At 35.4% G+C, this 22960-nt stretch overlaps 1 protein-coding gene across 1 annotated transcript in view; it reads right to left on the bottom strand.

Moving 5' to 3' along the window:
• Positions 1–22960, bottom strand: part of apolpp (retinoid- and fatty-acid binding glycoprotein apolipophorin) — a 51995-nt gene that overhangs the window by 27811 nt on the left and 1224 nt on the right. The window contains 25 exon segments of the mRNA XM_072297978.1: positions 674–1064; positions 1443–1594; positions 2144–2378; positions 2857–3065; positions 3605–3768; positions 3991–4114; positions 4918–5210; positions 5533–5751; positions 6326–6475; positions 7050–7243; positions 7679–7936; positions 8456–8643; positions 9204–9386; positions 9651–9860; positions 10276–10559; positions 11361–11508; positions 12334–12486; positions 12935–13114; positions 14168–14333; positions 15188–15437; positions 16113–16305; positions 16573–16722; positions 17308–17493; positions 18043–18242; positions 18838–18867. Of these exon segments, the coding sequence (XP_072154079.1) occupies positions 674–1064; positions 1443–1594; positions 2144–2378; positions 2857–3065; positions 3605–3768; positions 3991–4114; positions 4918–5210; positions 5533–5751; positions 6326–6475; positions 7050–7243; positions 7679–7936; positions 8456–8643; positions 9204–9386; positions 9651–9860; positions 10276–10559; positions 11361–11508; positions 12334–12486; positions 12935–13114; positions 14168–14333; positions 15188–15437; positions 16113–16305; positions 16573–16722; positions 17308–17493; positions 18043–18242; positions 18838–18867 (4910 nt within the window).

Raw genomic sequence — 22960 nt, 5'->3', positions numbered from 1 at the left:
TAATTAAAACGATGATCCTTTTACAGTATGATAGTTTTTAAGAAGCAAGATAAAAATGTTTCTCAAAGAAAAGAGACGCAAAATGAGTCAAAGCTCAAAAAATCATACGAGGTCTATGAGGTTAAAATGGGTACAATCTATCTCTGTTCTCCAGGTAACAAGTCAAGAAAATATCAAGAAACATGCAAAGATTCCAAATTAACCATTGGAGAAGTTTTATTAAATTTAGGGTGTAATACAACTCGCATAAGCTCATTTTACTGCCTGAGTTCAATGCTGCCAAGGCTCTCTCCTCAGACCACATAGTTTAATTTTTGAAAAGGGATGTTCTGCAGTCCATTCAGGCAAACAGAAATTGCTCAACAATCTTTAAGCACACTGAGAGGCCAATTGCTCAACCTGGGTTATAATGATGGTTGATCATAAGCTAAATGACACTCCAAAAAGGAGATAAAATAACAAGATAGGGCAGATTGTCCCATGACACTTTTAGTCGGCAAGTTCAGACCTGCCACATGTTGAAAAACCATGATCACTTTCCTCAAAATAAGATGCCAGGGTCATTTTTTGGCATGGTGGCAACATAAGTCCAAAGTACATTATTGGGGAATAAATTAAAGGAAAATTGAAAGGGGGAAAAGATAGTTTGAAAATAAATGGAAATAACACCTACCTGTCCGCTGATAGAGTTGATATCCTCAGCTTTGGTCTTCTTTCCGCTAACATTGATTTTCATGTCTTTTTGATCGGTGGAGACAAACTCTACTTCTGACTGTCCGTCATAGGTTCCTACCTTGAAATCAATGTTTTTGGCTGATACTTTCAAATGAACTTTGCATGGTTGCGCATCTTTTGATGCTGCATGAGTAACTCCTGCATCAACTTTGAAATTCTTATCTCCACTACCACCCAAATGCACATCGCTGGAGTATTTGGCAGTGTATTTCCTGGTGCTTGGTAAAATAAGCTCTGAATCAAATGACACTTGCCCATCCGTTATCAATCCATTCCTTCCGAAGTTCAGGTTGACAGTGTATTTGTCCGCATTGACAAAAAGAAGGTTTCTGAAGAAGAGTAAAAAGTTAATTATTAATAATACTTCTCAGAAAGAAAGTCGCTATCTGATTTAAAAGCCAAGAATATTTCATTCTCAACTCACCAGACACTTTTAATATTTTAAAAAAAAATGTCAACATTCCAACCAGTGGCGTGGCATGCTGTGCGATATATCAATTGATCTGCCAGAAAAGATCAATAAATAGGGCGTTCACAACGACATTCGTTCTACAGCTTCAAATTTGGATGTATCGATCGACCATTCACGCCTTGCCACTGATTCCAACCCCTTTCATTGACTTCTTGATATGCAGCAAAATTCCTCCCACTTAACTTGTGTCAACTAATTGTTTTTCAGACTTGCGACAATAAACTTAAAAACTTACTTGCTATTGAACTGGTAGCCTTTATCTTTGTTGACATCATAGTTGGTCTCCAACCGAATTTTCTTACTAGGGTCTTTCTTAGCATCATATTGCAGCTCCGCAAATCCTGCCGCTTTGCCACCAGAGTGGGTTAATTCAGCTTTGCCTTCAATCTGAAAAAAATGTATACTCAAAATAAATTCAGTTGATTTAAAAGGATATACACCTACGAAAAACTTTTGTCTTTTAATTTTTTCCAGTTTAAATAAGAGCGATTTTTCACTAATGTGTTGATTCCTTGATGTAACACATGCACGGCTGTCACAAGGTGTGTACAAGCATGTGTCCAACTTTTTCCTACCCTTTCTCCTTCTGAAACACACCCAAAACACAAACCAGGACCCTTTCCCTTTCAAACTTACTGAATACTGAGCTGATACTCCTCTCCCCATTTACATCTGATTTTTGGTCAAAATTTTGCCTTTTCCTTCCCAAACAAAATCCTTTCGCCTCATCATGAAATAGGGAGCCAAATTAGCTAATGAGGTTTTTGTGTTTTTTTTTACCTTCAAACTATGTAAAATCTACATGAAGAAGCAAAATCGCAGGGAAACTAATCACTGGACAATTTTGCATATGATACCATAATAGCACTAACATAGTTATTCCTCTAGCTTGCAATTGACCGAAGAAATGACAGAAAAAATATAAAAAATACTTACGCCACGATTCAATTTTGGGATGTCCACACTTAGGGATGCAGTACATTTGTTATTGTCATAGGAGTAAACTCCGTTGCTGTTAATTACAGACAAGATATAAAGTTTGAAGTTTCCTTTGGGTTTCCCAGCAGCTGTGCTCAATTGGGCTGCAAAATCAACATAATTGGTGGACCCGGCAGTTATTTTTGCGTGGCTCGCATGATCTGTTGGACTCCGTTTGTATCCTGCGTCAATTCTGAAATATGATACCAAAATATTATGATACTGAAAATATCGGCAACTGTTAGGCAAATTGCAAAGAAAATTTATATTAAAATTAGTGTTTTCAAAACATTAAATCTAACCCTCAACAATTTTCAGTTTAAACGTCGCAAGTGCCTATCTTTCCTTTACAAACATTTTGGTACAAAAAACGCCGAGAACAGAGTTCTGATAGTATGATACTTGCAACTCAAAAAATGGTTGTTTTCTGACAGTAACTTTAAGTCTTGTTTTTCAACCAAAACTGACTAAATTCACTCCCCTGAAACACTTACATCTTAGAGCTGTGGCTCCTTTCCCTGGGGATGGCTGAGTGCTTGGGATATGTGAAATAAATTAAAAAATACAACCAAGTAACTTCTAAGTTTTAAGCTTTGACATTATTGAAAATTGCTTTGAGACCAATTTTCAAAACAAAAAAAAAAAAAAAAAACAATTGAATCGTAACTTACTTGACGCTTTTGGGATCTTGAGGCATGGTTATTTCAATATCCACACCCTGTTGGAAATCGTCTTTCGCAAATTTATGAATTACAGCACCATTCAATGCATACTTTCCACCAGGAGTCAATGTTACCGAGTTAGAAATTAAGGATTTGCCACGGTTCTCAACGACTTCTCTCTTACTCTCAATGACTATGCTGTTGGCTAGAGCCTTTGCCTGTGAAGCAGAAAATAAAATTTAAAAAAAAATTTGATAGAAAATATAACTTTTTTCTGAAAGTCTAATAGTTTTAAGCATTATCAAAAAACAAAAACAAAATTAAATTGGCTCAAGTTATGGATAGCTTATTATATTCAGGAATAGAATCAAACGCCACCCAATCAAACTTAACTTTCCAATGTGATCAGAATAAACAACGTCCTAGGGTACAGGGTACTGGACAAAATTTAAAATTTATCAATTGCAAAAAAAGAAAATATTGCATTCCTATGATATTACAGTCCTGTATATTGTCCAAAATCTTCAAAAAATAATTCATCCTGCATCTTTTACAAGTAGTTTCGTACTAGACGGAAGAGCACCATAATGTGGATTGCAGATAAACGAATACTATGTTTTAGTTGCACAGAATCATTCATCACTTGGACTATGACAGGCATTTTTATTGAACCAATTTCTAGCTGTTGAATTAATCACTTCATTCGATGAAAGGAGACTAAGAAAATCATGTTGAGAACTTAACACTAAATACCTACATCAAAATAAATGGTGAAGTCTCCAGGCTCTTTAGTGTTGACTTTGGAATTCAATTTGCTGGAAACCTTTTGATTCTCATAAGCACCTTCAATTTCGTAGTTCACACTCTTTGGGGTGGCTTGCACATCAACCTTGCCCTCGATTCCAAGAACTGGATAAGTTACTGAAACAAGAAAAAAACGAAGATGCTGATTAGATTGACCTGTGCAAAAACCTCTGACGTCCAAAAGTGTTGCGAAAAGTTGTACCAGAGAGTCATTGATTTTTTCCATTCTTTCTTACTGATGGAGAATTAGAACTTGCATCCATAAGAGTATAGCTCTGCTGACTTGCTAAGTATGTGGTAATTGAAAATAAAGACTCATAGATATAAACTCATACTTACACTTATTCTTTGTTCCAAATTCAAAATCTTTTCCGGTTTTGTAATCAAAGGACTGAATCAAGGACAATCTGGTGGAAGTACTCTTTGGATCGGCCCCGTGAACAATTATCAGAGTGTGGTCAACCTAAAATCATGATCAAAAAGAACAAGAGTACATTAAATAGTTCCTGCTTGACATAATCGTATTCAGAAATAATGAGCAACTTAAAAATAGGTTTGATAAACACAGAGTGATTCCCTTGATAATATTCATGCCATGAAAAGACAGGAGGAAGTCCACCAAAAGTGAACGGCTCAGGTCGCGTTTTAAGGGTTGAAATGTAGGTATTATATCTTTGATGAGCCTAGGTGCGTTGCTCAGTAGACCGCAAAAGTAAGTATCAGCGTTACTCTCCTTCAACAATAGATGGTTCTATTCACTTGGCTCTGCTTACCACCAGTAACTAGGTGTGGTATTACGTGTTAGCCAAATTTTCATAGGCTGACCTGCAGGCATTGCTTATAGGGAACCAGAGCTGATTCGAAAAGAGGTTGCGAGAGTTTGCAAAAATGGTTCCAATAACACTATCAGTTGCCAAAACAGATATATTTTCCAGAACAGATTTTAGTTAGAAGGGCTGTAAAAAGAATATCAAAGTGCTAAATGATTCTTAGAGCCCCAATTATTTCTAAGCTGCAAATAAAGAAATGAATACTTTTTCCGGTCCTCCAACTGGGCAGAGGTGCAATCTTCAAATATTAATGGCGCTTTTGTCAATTCCTCTTTGTAAAGTGCAAAATCTACTAGGGGGAGGAGCATAACACAGAGAGGAGAAAATCGTCGATTGTATTTCACTAAAAGGGGACAAATGTAGCAATGATGATTCAGAGATGCATTTTTAACGCGGAGGAGGGGAGAATTGATTCAGACGTGAAAGTAACACTTACGTGATTATCAGTGCGTTTGTACTCCCAGTTTACGGCAAGAGCAAAATCAGGATATTGTGAGCATGACAGTTGAGCATCTGCTTTGTAGTGGTTGTTTGAGAGTTTTTGGGCTTTATTTTTGATGACATAGACTATCTTTTCATTAGTGACTTTGAGATCCGTCTCCAAAAGGCCAGTGTCGTACACAATGGTACCATCAGTGACGTACTTCCCACGTTGGGTGATGATGGCTAATTGGCTGAATGTGTACTTGCGGTAAGGTGAATTGTCCTTTTTGTCAACAATTACAGCTCCTAAAAGTTAATAATTAATAATTAAAACTTCATTTGAAAGGACAAGCACAGAATGTTGATGAAAGTAGTTTTCCGAACATCAAAATTATCAAGCATAATTAACCAAAGAATTTTAACTAAAATAAATTCTTATATAAAACAGACCCTGTGATTGAATGTGATTTCAAATGCTAAAAATTAAACTTTTGCACATTCTGATAGAAAGTTTGCCTAATTTTTCTTCATTTATTTATTTATTTATTTATTTATTTATTTATTTTTTTTTTAATCATTTCGGCTCTAGCTCTTCCTAAAAATCTGATGTAATGGAGTGGACATATACCTTCTACTGACAATTGTTGCTTCTTATCCTTAGAAGCTCCTTTGTTGCGTCCAAGCAATCTTTCTTTTCCTTCAGGGGCACGATACTCCAAGATTGGTTCGTAACGTCGAGAATTTGGACTTCCAGAGATGTCTGCACCAACTCTTAAAAAGTATTCTGCATCATCATTCAGGAACTTGGCAGTCAGCGAAGTTTCTTTTTCTGTGTCAGTGACAAACCCTGGAGGAGAGAAGTTGGAAAATATTACGTAAATAGTCATTCATTCCATTAATAAATGTAGTTTAATTGTTTAATCATGTGATACTTAGGAATTCAAACTTTTTTCCACAATCTGTACTAAATAAGTTAGCACCTCCGAAAAATATGACTTAAGATGGTTCTCCTGACTTTAAGAGAGAGCATTTTGAGGTTCCACGATAGATATGCTTCAATTTTCAGATATTAAAAGAAAATCCTTCAGTTTAAAAGCATTTTTAAGCTCACAGATTGTTACTTTGGCGTATTTGAACAATACGAGTAAATTGTTCAAAATAACCCAGGAAATTCTGTAACTGTGAGCATTAATGTCACAAACGATTTTTTAAATTTTTTTGTACCTATTTCCTTATAAAAATGAGCAACCTTTCAATACAGAGAAAAACAAAATTCTGGTTAAACTGAAGAGACATTACTTCAAATTCATACTTAAAATGAATTACTTGTAATTAATAAGTGTTTTCAAAGATCCTTTCCCCACTTTGTACAAAAAAAAAGGAGCAAGGAGATAATGATCCAAATATTTTAGAAAGCTCACCTGAGAATGAGACTTTCTTAAATGGTGTATCTAAGCTAACGGATAGTGACTTCTTGGGTTCTGTGGCGCCATCAATCAGCAAAGCCAATTTGCGGTTAGTCTGAGAGTTAGGAGTATCCAAAATGATTTCGAAAGATCTAGCATTTGGTTCTGGAAGGAGAAAGATAAAAAGGCACTGGATGAGAAATGAGTCGAATTGAGGGACTATTCATAATGAGTGAAAGCTGATGTAACAAAGGAAAAAAATGCACCCGCGAAAAACAATGTAGCATGGTGTTCAAGGTCTGGCTATTGTTTCAAGTATTTCAAATTAATTCCTTTGGGATCAAGACAGAATCAGACCACAGTTGTTTGGCACCCTTAATTTCACTTATTTTACGATTTTTGAGAGAATCATGCTTTTTCACCAAAAAACTGAAAATACAAAAAAAGACCATGTATGCATGTCGGAAACAATCTACTTTTAAAAAGAGGTTACAGGCAAAAAAAATTTCATCGCTTACAACCATTAGTAATGGTTGTATTATTAGTATTTTGTATTATTGTAATTATTAGGTAATGGTCCATTACCTAATAATTTTGAGACTATATAAAAATACCATATTCTTTGCAAAGTTGATTAAATCTCTACAGAACCATTTTCTCGCGGTTTGAGCTGAAAATCTATAATTAAGGATAACAAAAAACAACAATCACTACTTAAATAGCATACTTTAAAACTTACTTTTGGTGTTGTAATAAGCTCTAAAGTTGTAACTGGTCAGCGTATCATCTTCTTTTTCAATTCTGAGGTTAACTTTTGTTGGACCAAAAATGGGGTTCAGCACTTTGTATCCGTCCCAAGGGAACTGGACAATTCCACAGAAGGTCAGGCCCACGATTGGCGACAACTGATCAAAACAACCTCCAAATTCTTGCCTGCAACAGAAGTTTTTCTTTATTGGTACACATTTTTCTATTTCAAGTGGAATTCGTGATCAGTGCGAATACAACAGGACCCCCTAATTTACCTTATTTCAGGTTTTTGCAAACTAGAAATGAGTTTAGCGAGGAGTGAAAACGGTATCATCGAAAAGAGTTTTACAAAGAATTTTAAGCAACTGTAAAAAGGTCAACTAAATAAATAGTCACTTGCTAAAAAAAACCCATTCTCTATTTTTTAAACAATATTATCATGAGGACAGAATAACTAGAGTTAAAGGGACGAGGGAAAGTTGATAAGAGTGTCACTATAGGGAGTCGGTCCTAAATTTTTGGGGAAAAAGGGCTCTTCATGATGGAATTTGCAGTGGAATAGGAAATTGGGGCTAAAATGACTAGCTTCCAATAATTGGGCTGAAAAATTTAAACTACCTTTTGACATCAAACTTAACAGGAACGTCGACTTCAGGTTGGCCTCGGACAGCACTGGTTGAGAAAACCTCCGACTTGATGTTGACAACATCTTGAATTTTGACAGGGAGTCCAAGCTTAACATCAATTCCGTATCCTTCCAAAATCTTTGCTGTTACATCAACTCCAGTTGCTGAGTGAACAGTGGTTGCAAGTTTAATTCCACTTTCAACTGCGTATGCATCAACAGTGAGCAATGCAGAGACTTCAACAGCACCACTAAAAACACACAGTAAAAGAAATGAGAAAATTTAATGCAGTTGATAACGCAGTTGAATTTAAGAACTTATTAATAGTTGGAAATTTATACACCATATAATAAAATAAAAATACATTCATTCATTTGCATATGGACAAATGGACCGCGTTAAACAGAAAGGAACCAAGCCACATCAGCTATTGCCAAATTTAACTGGGCAATTAAATTTTTTACATGAAAACGGTTGTGCGAATTCTTGTGCAAATTTCAGTGAATTTTTTCCCTAATACAAAGCAAATTCCTTAAAATTTTCAGAGGAATCCGCACAAACGTTTGCTCGTATAAAATAAAATGTCATTGTTAAATTTGGCAATAGCTGATGTGGCTTGGTTCCTTTCTGTTTAACGCGGTCCAAATATGCAATCCTTATGAATACGTCGGTGTTTCCTCTATTTGTAGACACATACAATTTTGAAATTTATCTTGATAAAAAACATTTTCCAATTCATGTTCAATCAACCACATTAAATTACACATACCTTGGAATTAACTGGAATCGAATGTTGGCGTTTTGAGGATCCTTGATCAAAGCTGGGATATCAAGTTTTCCATCAAATTTCACACTAATGGCACTGCTTCCCAAGGCTTTTACTTTCAGGGGAAACCCAAGACCGGTGGGGTAGCTCAGTTCGTTGTCCAAAAATGTGAAATGTTTCTTGTAGTCGTACTGCAGAGCAGAAAAATCGAAAAATATCATTAAAGATGCTGCTTTTGATGAGCTCTTTGAAATTCTTCCACATACACGACCAAATACCAAAACATCTTACTCATTTTTTTTCTATATTTTAATTCTCATCTTATACAAAAAAAAAAAAAAAAAAATTAACTACTGAAAATCCTGGTGAGAGATTTTTTCTGATAAACAGATATTCTGCATTAAAGCATTAGCGGCAGCTTAAAATCAAATTAAAAATACTAATGGAAATTGATTTTCCACAAAATTTTAGAGACCAATATATTTTATTTAGGATAAGGCATTGAATTTTAACTATGGTCAATCAATTTGTTCCAGCAAATTAAATTTTGCCATCGTACAAGAAGGCCTCTCAATTCTTGAATCAGATTAAATGCGTGATTATTTCAAGTTGTCTAGGCCGGAAAACTCAAAAATAGACTTTGAAAGCAATCGAGGAAAATAAAATGTCATCCAAATTTGAAATATTGTTAGTATTGTTGAGTTAATAAATAGAAAATTCTGCCAAAAACTGGATTGAATAAAATAATTACCTCGAAATTCTTTGCTTTGTCAATGGAAGCATCAACTCCGTCGAAAAATTCATCAATCAATTTTCCAGATGAAATAGCACTTTTGTCACTGTGATAATCCAACCATGTGATTTCTGTTCCGAATACCTTCAGAGCTACATCCAAATCTAATCCATTATAACCAGCATCCACCCCAAGATCGACCTAAAAAATTCAAACATGATAAGCACTAAGGAACAAAAGTAGATGGATATGTGAACTTTCATGTAATCACTGTGTGAAGTACTATTTTATGGGCAGTTGAATGGAGGATTCATATTCAAACATAGTACTTGAAAGACGAAAATGTCATTATGGTAAACTCTAAGCTTCCGTCTCCACAAGACATATTCCGGCAATTTGTCATTAACGGTGCATTACTGAGAACACAGATCATGAAAATTAGCAATGGAAATATGATGAGCTTACCTTCTTGGCGAGTGCATCCAAATCTGCTTGTGCCACAGCTCGCTTTGGACGAATAGTTTTCTGATAACGCTCTTTGATCTGATCGATGATTCCAGAGGCTTTAGAGTACCCATCTTCAAATAGAGCGCCCATGTCCTTGCGCTTGAAATGGCCTCTAGGTCCGAAGTACTTCTCCAATAAGAAGTCCAGATTTTCATTACGAATATCAAGCTGCGAGGGGAAACCAAAATTTGTAAATAAACAAAACATTGGAAGTTATATAAAAGATTCCAAAACACAGATTCAATTTTCATAACTTCTTAAATTCTTGATCCTAATTGGCAAAATAATGTGAGGACTTAAGTGCTTCCTTTTAGAGAGCTGTATGGAGGAATTAGGCCTGAATGGATTTCCTGCAGCACGGGAACTGGATCCAGATAATGGATTCTTTCCATCTGGCTGTAGGTGGATAGCGCTTTTTCGCTTGAGGAAAATCTTCCTATTTTGCGTGAATCAAACACTTTCCCTCCTTCTTAAACACATGATACACAAATTGGTGGGTGCACAGTTATGTAAGATTGACTTTCAGGAATTTTGATTTACAGAATTTTTTCTGAATAAAATTAAGACTATCACATGTACTTACATCAAATAAGTTGAACGCTTGGCCGAAAACATGAGTTGTGAGATTCAAGCTGTAGGAACGAGGAATGAAAGAATGTTGAGAGTAAATCACATTGGCGTCTCCAGCAATGCCAACATTCAATGAATCCAGTAAGTACGAAAGTTCAACAGAGTGTGAGTACTTAGCAGGATTGATGGGGAATTTCCTTGCGGGAACAATACCACCATATCTGTTTTTCTGCTCAAATTTGTCTGGATTCACAGAGGCTCGCAAGTGACGAAGGTGAGAAACGATGAATGAACCAACTGAAAAAAAAAATGACAACATGAAAATTATTTTAAGAGTGATGAAAGGCGAGAAAACAGCCAGGGAGAAAAAAACAGGGATAGAGAGAAGAGAGATGAATTAGTTGATGTTCTTCCGAGTGACGAAATTTTTTTTAAATCAATACAGAATAATCATGATTAAAACTTGTGTCCTTTTCATAGATTAACTACATACAAAATGATAGACTGAGGATACATAAAATTATGTATTTCTAATCCTCCAACTAAACAATTAGAAAAATTAACCGAGAAAATAGAAACTCCCCAAAAAAAATGTTGTTGAGAAGAGAGTTTTGGAGAGGAAGTTAAGAATTTGAGTAAATACTGATAAATTTAAAACTGTTTAAATTTTGTCTAAAGAAAAAATGCTAAAAAATTGAGTATTTTCCTCCATGCTCCGAACAAGACGCCCAATCTTAAATAGCCTACAGTTTGCAAATTTCTGGCTTACCTAGCTAGCTGAATAGAAAAACTAGTGGCTTACATGTTGCTTCTACAGTGAATCAAAAATAATAGTTCCTTATTGCAAAATGTAGTTTAAACATCCTGTATTCTCGGCTTTCGAGGGTCATTACAATACAGGATAAAAAAGGGACATTGCGCACTAACTATAAAAAAAAAAATTGAGTGCACAGAAATTGTATCTGTGCAAACAAAAAATAAAAAAATAAAAAGGTAAAATGAGAGAAAGAACACAAGATAAAGTATTCACAGATCGATCAACTTTTGCCAAATATAACTGCATGTTATGAGAAAGAGATTAAAAAACAGAGGACTCACCTTGCTTGATTTCTTCTTTATCGATAATTTCTTTAAGAGCTGCGGCTGATTGACTGCATGGACACTGAATCAAAGCTAGATAAGCCTTGATGCGCAATTCAGAATCTTCGTTAATGTTCTTCAAGATGTTTGTTACAGTTTCTTTGGCCTTAACAAAAAAGGAAAATTCTATTAGAGGAGAGAACGAGCAAACGATGCCTTCGCAGGCAAATTGGTAAAAAGAGAGAAAGAGAGCATATGTGATTTACTAGCTTTCACACAGAACTCCCATTCAGAGCTATCATTTTGAATGACTTTTCATCAATTATGATGTAATCTAATACCAAGAAGTCTTTTGGATCTTCAATTGAAAAATGATGAAAGAAACATTGCCAATGAAAATAAACTATAGGCCTGAACCTGATAATATGGCTGCAAGATGAGCCACTCTCATATGCACCGGGTGGTGTTTACAGCGAAAAGGTTGGTAAGATGTAATTATTAAAAAGTTTGATTATAGTCCATGACACGAAAAGCAACGGTGAGAGAGGTGGAGCTAGTGACTGCTTGGGGTATTTAAGACTGAAATGCAGATATCTAGCTACACTCAAGAAACCTGAGACTACCGCAGTTGATCAAACCTCAAACAATAGATCATGCTCACATAGCTCCGCCCCTCAGCCGCCATTTTATGTGTTGTAGACTATAACAACTACAGTAAGACCTTGAATTATCGGATCGCGATTTAACAGATTCTGCAATTTAACGGATCGATCCTTCGGTCCTTTCAGCAGGACCAACTAGCGCGATTTAGTGGATTCCGCACTTAACGGATTCGGCCTCCGGTCCCGTGAAATCCGATAACTCGAGGTCTTACTGTAAGACATTCCTACCAATTACTTCTACCTTTGAGAATTTCAAACATTGAGTGCTAAATGGTATGTATTTTTGTGCATCCACTAACTTTTTTTAAAATAATGATTCGTGAACTTACCGTTTTCTGACAGGGATCACTTTTGAGTGTCTCAATGGCAACGCTTCGAATTCTGCTGCGAACTTTGGGATCAGCAGCAATTTTGGCAACAGAAGTAGCAACTTCTTGAGACAAGTACTGAACATTTTGAAGACCTTTCAAACTGGCAATGACCTGAAGGTAGGTTGAGAAACGTTTTTAAGATTAAAATCATTGCATTTTCATGATAAATGCATGGAAAATGTCCTTAAGATGAAAGTTTTTCTTTCCATTAAAAATTAACACTTCCATACACTTGTTATCTACTTCTGGAGCACTACATTTTGGTAACTTTTTCAAATAAAGCAACAATCTTTACTTATCACCGATAAAGAAGTGCAACTTGGTGATTTAAAATAATTTTGGTAATGAGAAAGCTGAGAAGTATAGACATAAAGAAAGATTTGGGAAGCAACAGTGCCAGAAAAGTGAAAAAAATGAGAGTAAAATACCACCTTTGCGAGAACAAAGGACTCCATTCACAAGAAAAAGTAGATGAAAATAAAGCATGCATGAATTATATTTGTGGTAAGTCGAAGTCATCGTAAACTTAAAAAATAAAGCTTAGCACTTTGTGACTTACGTGGTTCTCTGCTTCAATGGTGTTGGCCTTTTCAGCAGACTTCAAGGGGGCTGCAAGCTTTGCAAGGAGAGCATCAAGTTCTGTTGGTTTTTCCACACCGTATTCTCGGACATGGCGGTTGGCCAAAGCACCAATGCCAAGATAGGCTTGGCGTGGAATGTCCTTGTTGTCCAAGATTGACTGTAAAGAGGAATAAGGTATGCTATCAAATGCAAGAACTGAGAAAACAAAACAGATCCTTAGGTATGTGCCGGCCGGGTGGTCAAAAAAGGGGGGAAAATTTGTAGATTGCTGAGGTATTTAGCATAAATCAGGATGCTGTATAACATCAGTTCTTCTTTATTTCAAAAATGTTCTGTTACTAAGATGCAATATAGCACAAGTTTAGTATTATCTGTTTTTGATTAGACTATTGCGCTAATTACAGAATTGCATTTTGATGGTAGGAGATTGTAGACTTACAGAAAGTGTTGCGTTTCATACATAAATTACTTCCACCCATGTCAAATAAATTGGGAATTGTTTACTTTGACCGTCATTTGCTATCAACTAATTTCTGATAGATACTGTGCCTGCTGACAACTGTGTCATTGCCCTTGGTCAATATTGGACAGCAGCGGAGCAGCTGCTTGCGAACAGTATGTAAACAATTACCAATTTATTTGAGATAAATCTTAAAAACCTCTTAGGGGACATTTTGCCTGTCAAAAAGGCATTCACAACTTTTATCCAAAGTGCTTGCATTGATAAGATAAGAAACCATCAAGTGCTTATCATGCCCCCAGAGGACAACATCTTCTTTAATATTTGCCTTGGCATCTTGGCATTTGAGGGGATCTCAGCGTTTCTTGTTCATAAATGAATAAACTATCAAAGAGAGATTCTTTAAGTGCTATTAATAATTTTTAAAAAATAACCCACACCAATGATCATGTCTGGTTTTTTTAGGCTAACACATAGACGTTAATGAACAGTCACAGTATAATAATAATGGAGTTTCATTCTACCCACCCATCAACTGCCAGAAATAACTTTACAAAATTATTGCATTGCTAGTTTTGGCAGCATATTGTGACAATGTTTCAGAGCCACTTTTTTCTAGGTGAGAACTCCTTAAATCAACTGCCATGTTGGAATTTTACGGTTTTTGAAGGAGTAATCAAAAAGTTGGAGCAGAAACACTCGTAATATTTAGACCCTATTGTCTGCACTCAGAAACTATGAATCACTTACTGCAACTGATTTGAGGGCTGCTGGAGAAGCATGTTTTGTGAAAGAAAAGCTCAAGTACCAAAGTTTAGCATTTGCTTCACTGATTTCTTTACTCTTCAGTAACTCAGCACCAGCTTCAACTGCTTCTGAGCTACCTGCACGAAATAGTGCATCCAAAAATATCTGCCTGAAAAAATTTAGAGAGCATCATCAGTGATAAAGAAAAATAAAGGGGGGGGGGAGGCGCTGATATGATGAATTTAAGAGGATGCTTTAATGTAAAATAAATCTGACTGAAGACTGGATAAAATTGAAGAAAATTCATTGCAAAGAGATAATTTTTTTCTGGTTCAATGCGTCCAAATAGAAGGAAAACGTTTTCTTCTCAATTTGCCCCAAGACAGATTTTTTATCTATCCTTTTCTCTCTAATTTCTTCTATCTCTCTTTCAAGTTCTTCATGACAAGCATTTAAGGCCTTACGCTGATGCTTGTATACAATCAGACGCACCATCTCATTTGTTTAATATCTTTTTTATCTGTGCACCAGATGGTTGATGTAATACAGCCAAAGAGTTGCTTTTCTAGCCCTACATGCCCTGGTATGTTCGCAAATAAGACTTACTTCATATCGCCCATCCGCTGCGACTATATGTCATTCTTTAAGCTCACACAAGTCACATTTCACCAAGTGCTAAGTTTCCACCTCTTGTGATCCAGTACTGTGAATGAAAAGTATTGTGTTCTCTCAACAGAATTCCAGTGTCTTTATTCTCAAACTGCTCTCCCAAATACTAAAATTTGTTTTTGGCTTTCCCAAAACTCGAACAGCCAAAGCTATTTCGAATACTTTTCGTTCAGTGCCATTTTAAGTATCCAAATAATAAAGCACAACTTAGTGGATGCCTAGAAATACACACTATTGTCCTGCATGGTTGGTATTAGCAACTTGAAAGATAGAACAATTTATGAGACCACAGCTCTCAGGCAGAGCACAATTTGATTAAGTTAAAATTTGAATAATTTATATTGGAGAACTTACTTCACAATCTCTTTATTCTGGAAGCCAGCTCCACTTTTCACTTGATTAAAGGTTGATAGAATATCTGCTTTCTTGGCATGCCTCAATACATTGACTAGAGAACCAAAGCTACGAGCAGCAGTGAAGCTGACGGCTGGTTCGACGGATGTTGCGACTTCTTTCAAGGCCTTGATGATAGCATCTGAGTTTGAGATTCCATCCGCAGGGAGAGGAGCTTGGAAAATGATGGATCCAGTTTTTGCAGATTTCACTGTCGAAAAAAAAAAAAAAAAAAAAAAAAAAAAAAAAACAATTAATAGGTGAATGTCCACTTCTTCAAGTTAAACAAAAATTTAAAACCTATTTCATACTTGAGAAACTGAAGTTACTTTTGCTGGAAGATCAACTATGTAGTGGGAAATTTGAGTTTCACCATGTTTACAGGCAAACGCTTAATATCACGAAATGATAGAATACTTATGTAATTAACTGTAGAATAATCACTCAGGCAAGAATAGGATGAATCATGAACATGAAAACGTATTTTAGCTGCTCTTTTGGTACCTGCACATTGATATCTAATTTTCGAACCAATATCATTTCAAGTTTCACCATTAGACCATTACCCTGAATTTTTAATAGAGAATTGAATTTCACTTGAAATATATGAAAAACCATGCAAAAAACTTGTCTTCCACTAAAAGTACACAATAAGCTAATGGAGGATGTGAGACAAGTGAAAAAATCTATATAGTTACTTTTCAGAGGGTGAAAGGAGGGAGGACTCTGCATGAAGAAATTCATAATACTGACGGATGGTCATTTTAAGGTGGGTAACTGATAGGTTCAGTCCGTTCTTGCAGTTTTTTATACTTCGCCCTCCGAGAAAAGTTTATTGACGACTAATATGATGGATAGAATTTGTAGAAAAATGTGGGGTGCTTACATGCAGGAGCAGCTCCTGCTGCCTTCGATACAAAGCTGAGTTTGGTTTCAACTGTGATCTCCGCACCAGATTCAGCGGAGGCAAGAGGTCTATAGTTGTAAGTTTCCTTGGATGATGCCGATTTCAAAACACCATTATCAATATTTTGCTCTGATTTATATGCAGCTGCCAGCAAAGGTGTTGACTGGAAGTCCTGCAAAAGAAAATACAAGGTAGAAAAATTAACAGTCATCCAAAATTGCACCTCAAAGTCAGTCCTATAATTTTCATACGGTGAATTTCTAAATTTTTGTTCCTAAATTTGAGGAGGACCAAAGCCTTTATTTGGGATGACACAGTTTGTGAGAATGTAGTTTCCTTAAAGTTCAGAATAATAATTCAAAGAGGAAAATTACTTTGATTAAAGATGTGATTACAAAAGGCAAGGTCAGGAAGTAATGTAAATAATTCGATGACTCACCGATTTACTGTAATATGGTGTCGACAGGAAAGCAAGGTCCAATGTTTCACGATGACCACAACTGTTCAAATTACGTGTTTTTGACACAGTAACTTTGGAGCCTTCAGTTTTGTAGTTGAAAATGGTAGGACAGATACCAAATACATCAGTCTAAAAAAAAGAAATTATGTTTCTCCATTAATATCTTAAAATGGCGAAAATGCGCCTTGGTTGGGTTTGATGAACACTCTATCTCTGAATGTGGAAAGTATTAGGGTGATCACTTTAATGTAAACACACTCATTTCATTTTATTTTACTTAAGTTCCATGCTGTTTTACACATTACTCACTGGTGTTTGTTTGTGTACGTGTTCTAATCAAATCAAGAAATCATGCAAAGAAACAGCAGAATATAACAGCTGTAATTACTGTCACAAGAAGCAGTTGCAACACCAGTAATACCTTTCTGTTGTGTTCATAATATTATAGCATTAGTTCCATGGTAGGTTTCTGCATGACATGATTTTGCAGATAACATTTTTACTATGTTCTTAGTATGGTGATGAAAATACGCCACAAAAAATCACTGTGACCATTTTGGCCCAGGACAATGAACAGAAAACTAGTTTCCATGACCAGCTTGGCAGGCAATGTTATAAAACGACTGTAAAAGTAAATTGGTGACACTTTCATATAAGGGGATGAAATTGAGTTTCCATGAGAAATGTTTTCATACATCATTGTTTTTAGGTTACCTCATGGTCAACGGTCTGGCCAGACTCCTTGAAAGTGCCAACTTGAAACAAAGAGATGATTGCACGCTTTATGTTGATGGAAACATGACTGTCCCCTTCTTCAACACATACTTTAGTGCCAACTTGTCCGCCTTGATAGCTGAACTGGATCGGGTGTGCTTCCAATTCTTTCAAGTTGTCATACTTCTAGAACATGAAAGAAAAATGTTTTGGTCATAAAAAAATATAAAATTTCAAAAATATTGATTAATACGAAAGAAATGTATACAATCTAATAAAAATTAAGGATTTTAAAAGTGAGACATGCAACTTAGAAACTGAGTACTTACAGCTTACTTGAGGAGAATTGAATATTTGCCTAACTCTGGTTGTCTCAGAATTGTATTTTTCTTCACACATTCTATTTGAACAGGAAATTGCAATAAAATACTCTCTGAGTTTTCAAACTTTCCTCAAACAAAGATACAAACTCTTTGACCTTTCCTACAGCCGATCATTTGACTTGAGTCAAAATTCTGATCTTATGCATCAAATTTTCTGATGCTCTTTTGTTATTGCAGATTTTTTTACACCATTCTGTGGGTTGGCCAAGTAAGATTTTGTAAATTGGTCTTTAACACAGTTTCCTACAAAAATATCAAACAGGGTAAGTGTGTGCTAATAGTAATGCACGATAGGCAGCAGACAATCTAGTTTTTCTTACAGATCATTCGGTAGAAAAATGAATTTTCTTACTTTATCATCAGCATTTGCCACGACAACTTTGGTCAATTTCAAGGAGTAAGTGCATTGAGGCAAGGCACTGATCTCTGCAGTAGCAGAAACTCCAAGTTTGACAGGATTCCCTTTGGCTCCAGATAGATGAGTAGTCGTGCTGCCTTCAAATTGATATTTGTAAACTTCACCGTTTCCAAACTTCAGGATTGGAGCTGTGGCTGTAATAAAAAACGCTAAGAGTAATGCAACAGATAATATAAGTTGGAGCACAACAATCACATCATGTGATTGCCTAAAAACAATGCCTGTTAAAAGATGTGTAAATTTTAGCCATCGGTTGACACCCTTGAGGACACTTTCATGTGAGTATTTCACACATTGAAAAACTCTTCAATTTGTAAAAATGTACGTTATTTTTACATCAAAGTATCCTAATTGGACGTATTTCTGTCAAACAGAACTACGTGCATTATGACGTGGGCCCTGTTATGCATATCTTCTTATGGGTCTCAGGGCTCATGTCTTGATGCACATAGTTCCGTTTGACAGAAATACGTCCAATTGTCACCTAATAAGTGAATTTCACATCATTTTGTAACTGTATTCACTTCTTTTTAGGTAAAAAATCCTACTGGGGTGAAACATTTTACAGTACCCACTCAGATACTGATAAACTCTAGTTAAAATATTATTTTTTGGATAAAAAATAACATGGAAGTTGACTTAACACTAATCAGAAGGACCAAAAATAAAAATGAAGAAAAAAGAAAACAAAATAACTTAGCTAATTAGCTCAGTTTAACAATTACTTACATCCTTGACATCCTAAAGAGCATTTAGAATCTGAAACAAACAAAGAAAAAAGAAAAACCTTAGAAACATCGTAATTTCAACTGTTTGAGAGGTAACAACTCAATGGTTTGTTGTAACAAAAGAAAAGTCAATCCTTTGCAAGAGCTGCACTTTGATGGAATTAAGTTGAATCGAAACGAGTCCTTGTCATTATCCTCTAAAGCCAAAGTCTTGTTGAACATTCTGAAATTTTGGTACTATTTTGTGTAATTAATGCTACTGATTAAAAGAAAAAAAACATGTTATTAAGTGCTCAATTTTTCACTCAAATCAGCCGTATTCCAACATTTTGTGATGCTGGTTAATAAAGCTATTATTATTAGTTAAATGAAAATACGAGGAGCCAAAAAAAATTAAATATGTAAGAGAAAAAAGAGGTAAAAATAGGAAGGACTTAGATTCTCCAGTTTGGCAAATAATGGCAAGTTGTCAGGTAATATTGGATAGGTGCTTGACTCAACAAAAGCCAAGATCAGATACCTGCTTGAAGCAAGCAGACCAAAATAATAATCCCTTGGAGGATTGTTCACTGCCCAAGAGAGTCGAGACTTCTGATTTGGATAGATTAAAACGTAGGTATACTTTTCAGATGAAGAACTTTAAAATTTTGCTTCTGCTCAATGGACTCTTACAAACATTATACATACAAATTGACAACATGTGACTGGACTTTTATTAAATATTAAAAGAATAATAAGTCGAAAGAAACAAGAGACTTTAGCGCCCTAGACAAGAATTTTTAGTTTGACTAAAATATACCAAAAAACAATGTTCTTAACTTCAAACACTCTTCCCTTCACGAATGTTTCACAAGATACCTGGGACAATTTCAGTGCTCAGTTTTTGGTCACTTTATTCATTCCTAAATTCTATTTTTTCTATTCCATTCATTCAAATCACATATTCAGAAGAAGGAAAATTGTTGGGAACTTTGAATACGATTCAACTAAATTATTTTGTGAATAGGTATAGCAAAGATTTGTTTCTGATAATTTTTTTTAAAAAAAAGTACCAAGTTAAAATATGAACAATTTAAACAAAAATGGTACATCCATGTTAAAATTCGTCGAAATTAGAGAATTTTTTATTCTGTAGTTTTTATTTGACCTGGCTGCTAATTATTGTAAAACACTGCTAATATTTAATAAGTGAAAATTAAGTTACATTTCACTCAAAGTTTGTCACTTTTCTGATTTCAGGTCATTCAAAGTCCTCCTTGAACCTCCCTTAATTAAAATTCAAACCATGTAGGCCTCTATGAAAAAAGTAACTGTTCAAGGTACGATGATGAATTAGGCCTCATGATTTCTTTAGAAAGAAATACCTACACAGGTACGGAGACTGACACATGCATGGAGCAAAGGTTAAAGATAACAAGCTGATTACTTTGACTTTTCCGGGTAAATGCAACTAATTGGGTGAATTTTTCCTGTCTGACTCTTTAGCTATAAAAAAGTGAGAGAGAGGGAGGGACATAGAATGAGAAGTTGGAGAGTGCGGATTTTATTGGAAATGAAAGTAGAGACTCCGTTGGAGGATGTCAAAAGAAATGAGAAAAATGAATGCTGTATAAAGCTTCATAATTGCAGCAATTTCTGAAGACGGTAAGGAAAATAAGATAGAAAAAACTGACAAGAAGTTCGATTACCTCTTTATAAGTGCATGCTTTTTAACTGGAGTTTTTAAACTTAGGAAGTAGTTATTTGATATTATGTTCTGCTATCAACTAAGAGGGATTGACCTTTGCTATTTGGTCTCACAGATAATAGCTCTAAGATGAACCTTTGGCTCATGCTTAACACAAACACAAAGTCAAGGGCAAATAAGACAGCAGATAGTGGATAACGAGTGCAGTGAAACTATAGGTATGCTAACTTCACTCTAGAACTCAAATGCCTCAGCTTGTAATCAACTCAGGAAATAAAACTACCTAATTACTGGCAAATTACGAGCATTTGCTGTTAGATATGGAAGAAAGCGATTCATGCTGAAAAAAGGAATAAACTTTTTTGAGGTCAAAAACAAAAAGAGAAGAGAAAGTATGACTGAGATAAGAGAATTTAATCAGTTCCCTCTTCTTTGAATAAAAATTTTCCAGTATAACATTTCTATTTGATTCATGAATCATGTTTCTTCATCGAAAAGGAAATTGAATTTAAGATGACAGCTCACTGATTTCTAGCCAACAGAGCAAAATGGAAAAAGCACACAATTAAAAGAGCATTTGAGGTTTATTTTTTTTTTTTTCACTTTTCTTTCCTCAAAAGATGCTGCTTCTTATGGAGAAAAATCTCACTATTACTAAAAGCAAAAATTTACACTTAAAATAGGGATGCAGAAATTTGTCTAGGACTTTGAAAACACCGTTTACGAAAAAAAAAAAAAAAAAATTATTCCTACATCTTTTTTTTTTGGTTGGCTAGTGGACAAAGGTCTAAAATATTTTGGGAGGAGAAGGGAATCAATCTTAATTTATTAGCTATGCATTGAGATTACGGATTATATATAATTTCAATTGTGCTCAGGGCAAACTATTCATAAATATACTCATATAAACTCAAAGTATTGCAATAATTCAGGCTTAAGAAAAAAAAATTACTCTGCAACAGACACCATTAGCAAAATTCCTTGAAAAACTTGAACTGAGAATCTTTTGCTTCGTGAAGAAATTTTACCTACTGTCACAAAAAATCATACAAAGGCGCTCTGGTAAAAAAAAATAAACCCCTTAAAGAAACTACAAAAATTTTGGCTAAATTGTTCATTTTTTGCCTGAAATGGCTTACAAGGAGCTAGGTGTAAATAATGAGTTAGCCTAAACTCAGGACATCAAATAGATTAACTGCATTGATATCCTAACTTTATAATTAATTCTTGCATCTCTTCAGCAATCAATACAGAAAACTACCTAAATGAAACTTTTCTTAAAGAATAGGAACATTGAAAAAGAGAGGGAAAGGAAAAAATGAAACCAACATTTAACAAATGAGTCACAGCTGCAAGGGTAAATTACTATCATTATCTAATGGAATTACGACACTAAAACCATGAATCTCAATGGACAGAGAGCGAGAAGGAGGGAGGGGGGAGAAGTTGAAAGGTGTAAAAAAGGATCTTCAAGGAAGCCTAAAACCTGAAGAATTTCACTTGTGGCTGCCCATTTGCTAGTATTTTTGAAGATTTTTAAAGGGTCTCTGCCAGTCTCAGTGCTGTAGTGGTTAAGGCAGTTCACTGCCAGCAGAGGTTGATACCCACTGGTGATGGGCTTTTGAGGACCCTTAAAAATTGGCCATCAAGGGCTGAGGGTTACAATGCCACTCCAATACCCTGTCTTGTCCCTTGGAGGCGGCAGGGTGGGGAAGGGACAAGGCCTTCTGATGGTGGTCAGTTCGCACTGTTTGGCTGTGTTATGATTACCCATTTATTTATTTATGGGACTATGGGATATAAATGGCTGAAGATGCCTGTGCCTCGGCAGAGGGCGCCCTGCCGGCAAGCTTGGCTCACTACTAACTGTTAAAGTACTTACTTGTACATTTTACAGATTTCTCATTCTGATAAGAGAATGACATTTTAATTGAATGGTATCAACATATTTAATTTGCCTGATCATTTTCTATTTTTTGTCTTTTTTAGTCAAGGAAGAAATGAAAAGTATCACATTGCATATTATCCTGAGGAGTGTTTCAAAAATAAAAAATAAAAAAGATTTTGATTTATAGCTTCAGACATTTCCTCTTGGTACACCATTTTTAAGAAGACAGTTTAAATTCCTTAGGTTCAAGTTTGTTTTCCCTCAGTAGCGCAAGGATTTTCATTCAGGCAGATTTTAGCCTTCTTCCCCCTGGCGCCTTTCAAGAGGCTACTTTGGTCAATTTTGATTAATTTTGAAGCATTCATTGAGAAATTTTGTTTTGAAAGGGAGAAGGAAAAAATATTCAAGGAGAGGTGGTAGCAGTCAAGTTAAATAAAATAGAACCATTTTGACTTAAATTTTCCAGAAAGGATAACATCTTCAAACATTCAGGCCCCTCACCACTACCTCCCATGATATCCCAGGTAGATAAGTGACAAAGGTATTCCC

This window comes from Bemisia tabaci, chromosome 3, assembly GCF_918797505.1.
Source record: "Bemisia tabaci chromosome 3, PGI_BMITA_v3".
Lineage (NCBI taxonomy): Eukaryota > Metazoa > Arthropoda > Insecta > Hemiptera > Aleyrodidae > Bemisia > Bemisia tabaci.
The sequence above is the reverse complement of the archived record's forward strand: the minus strand, read 5'-3'. Positions and strand labels throughout refer to the sequence as shown.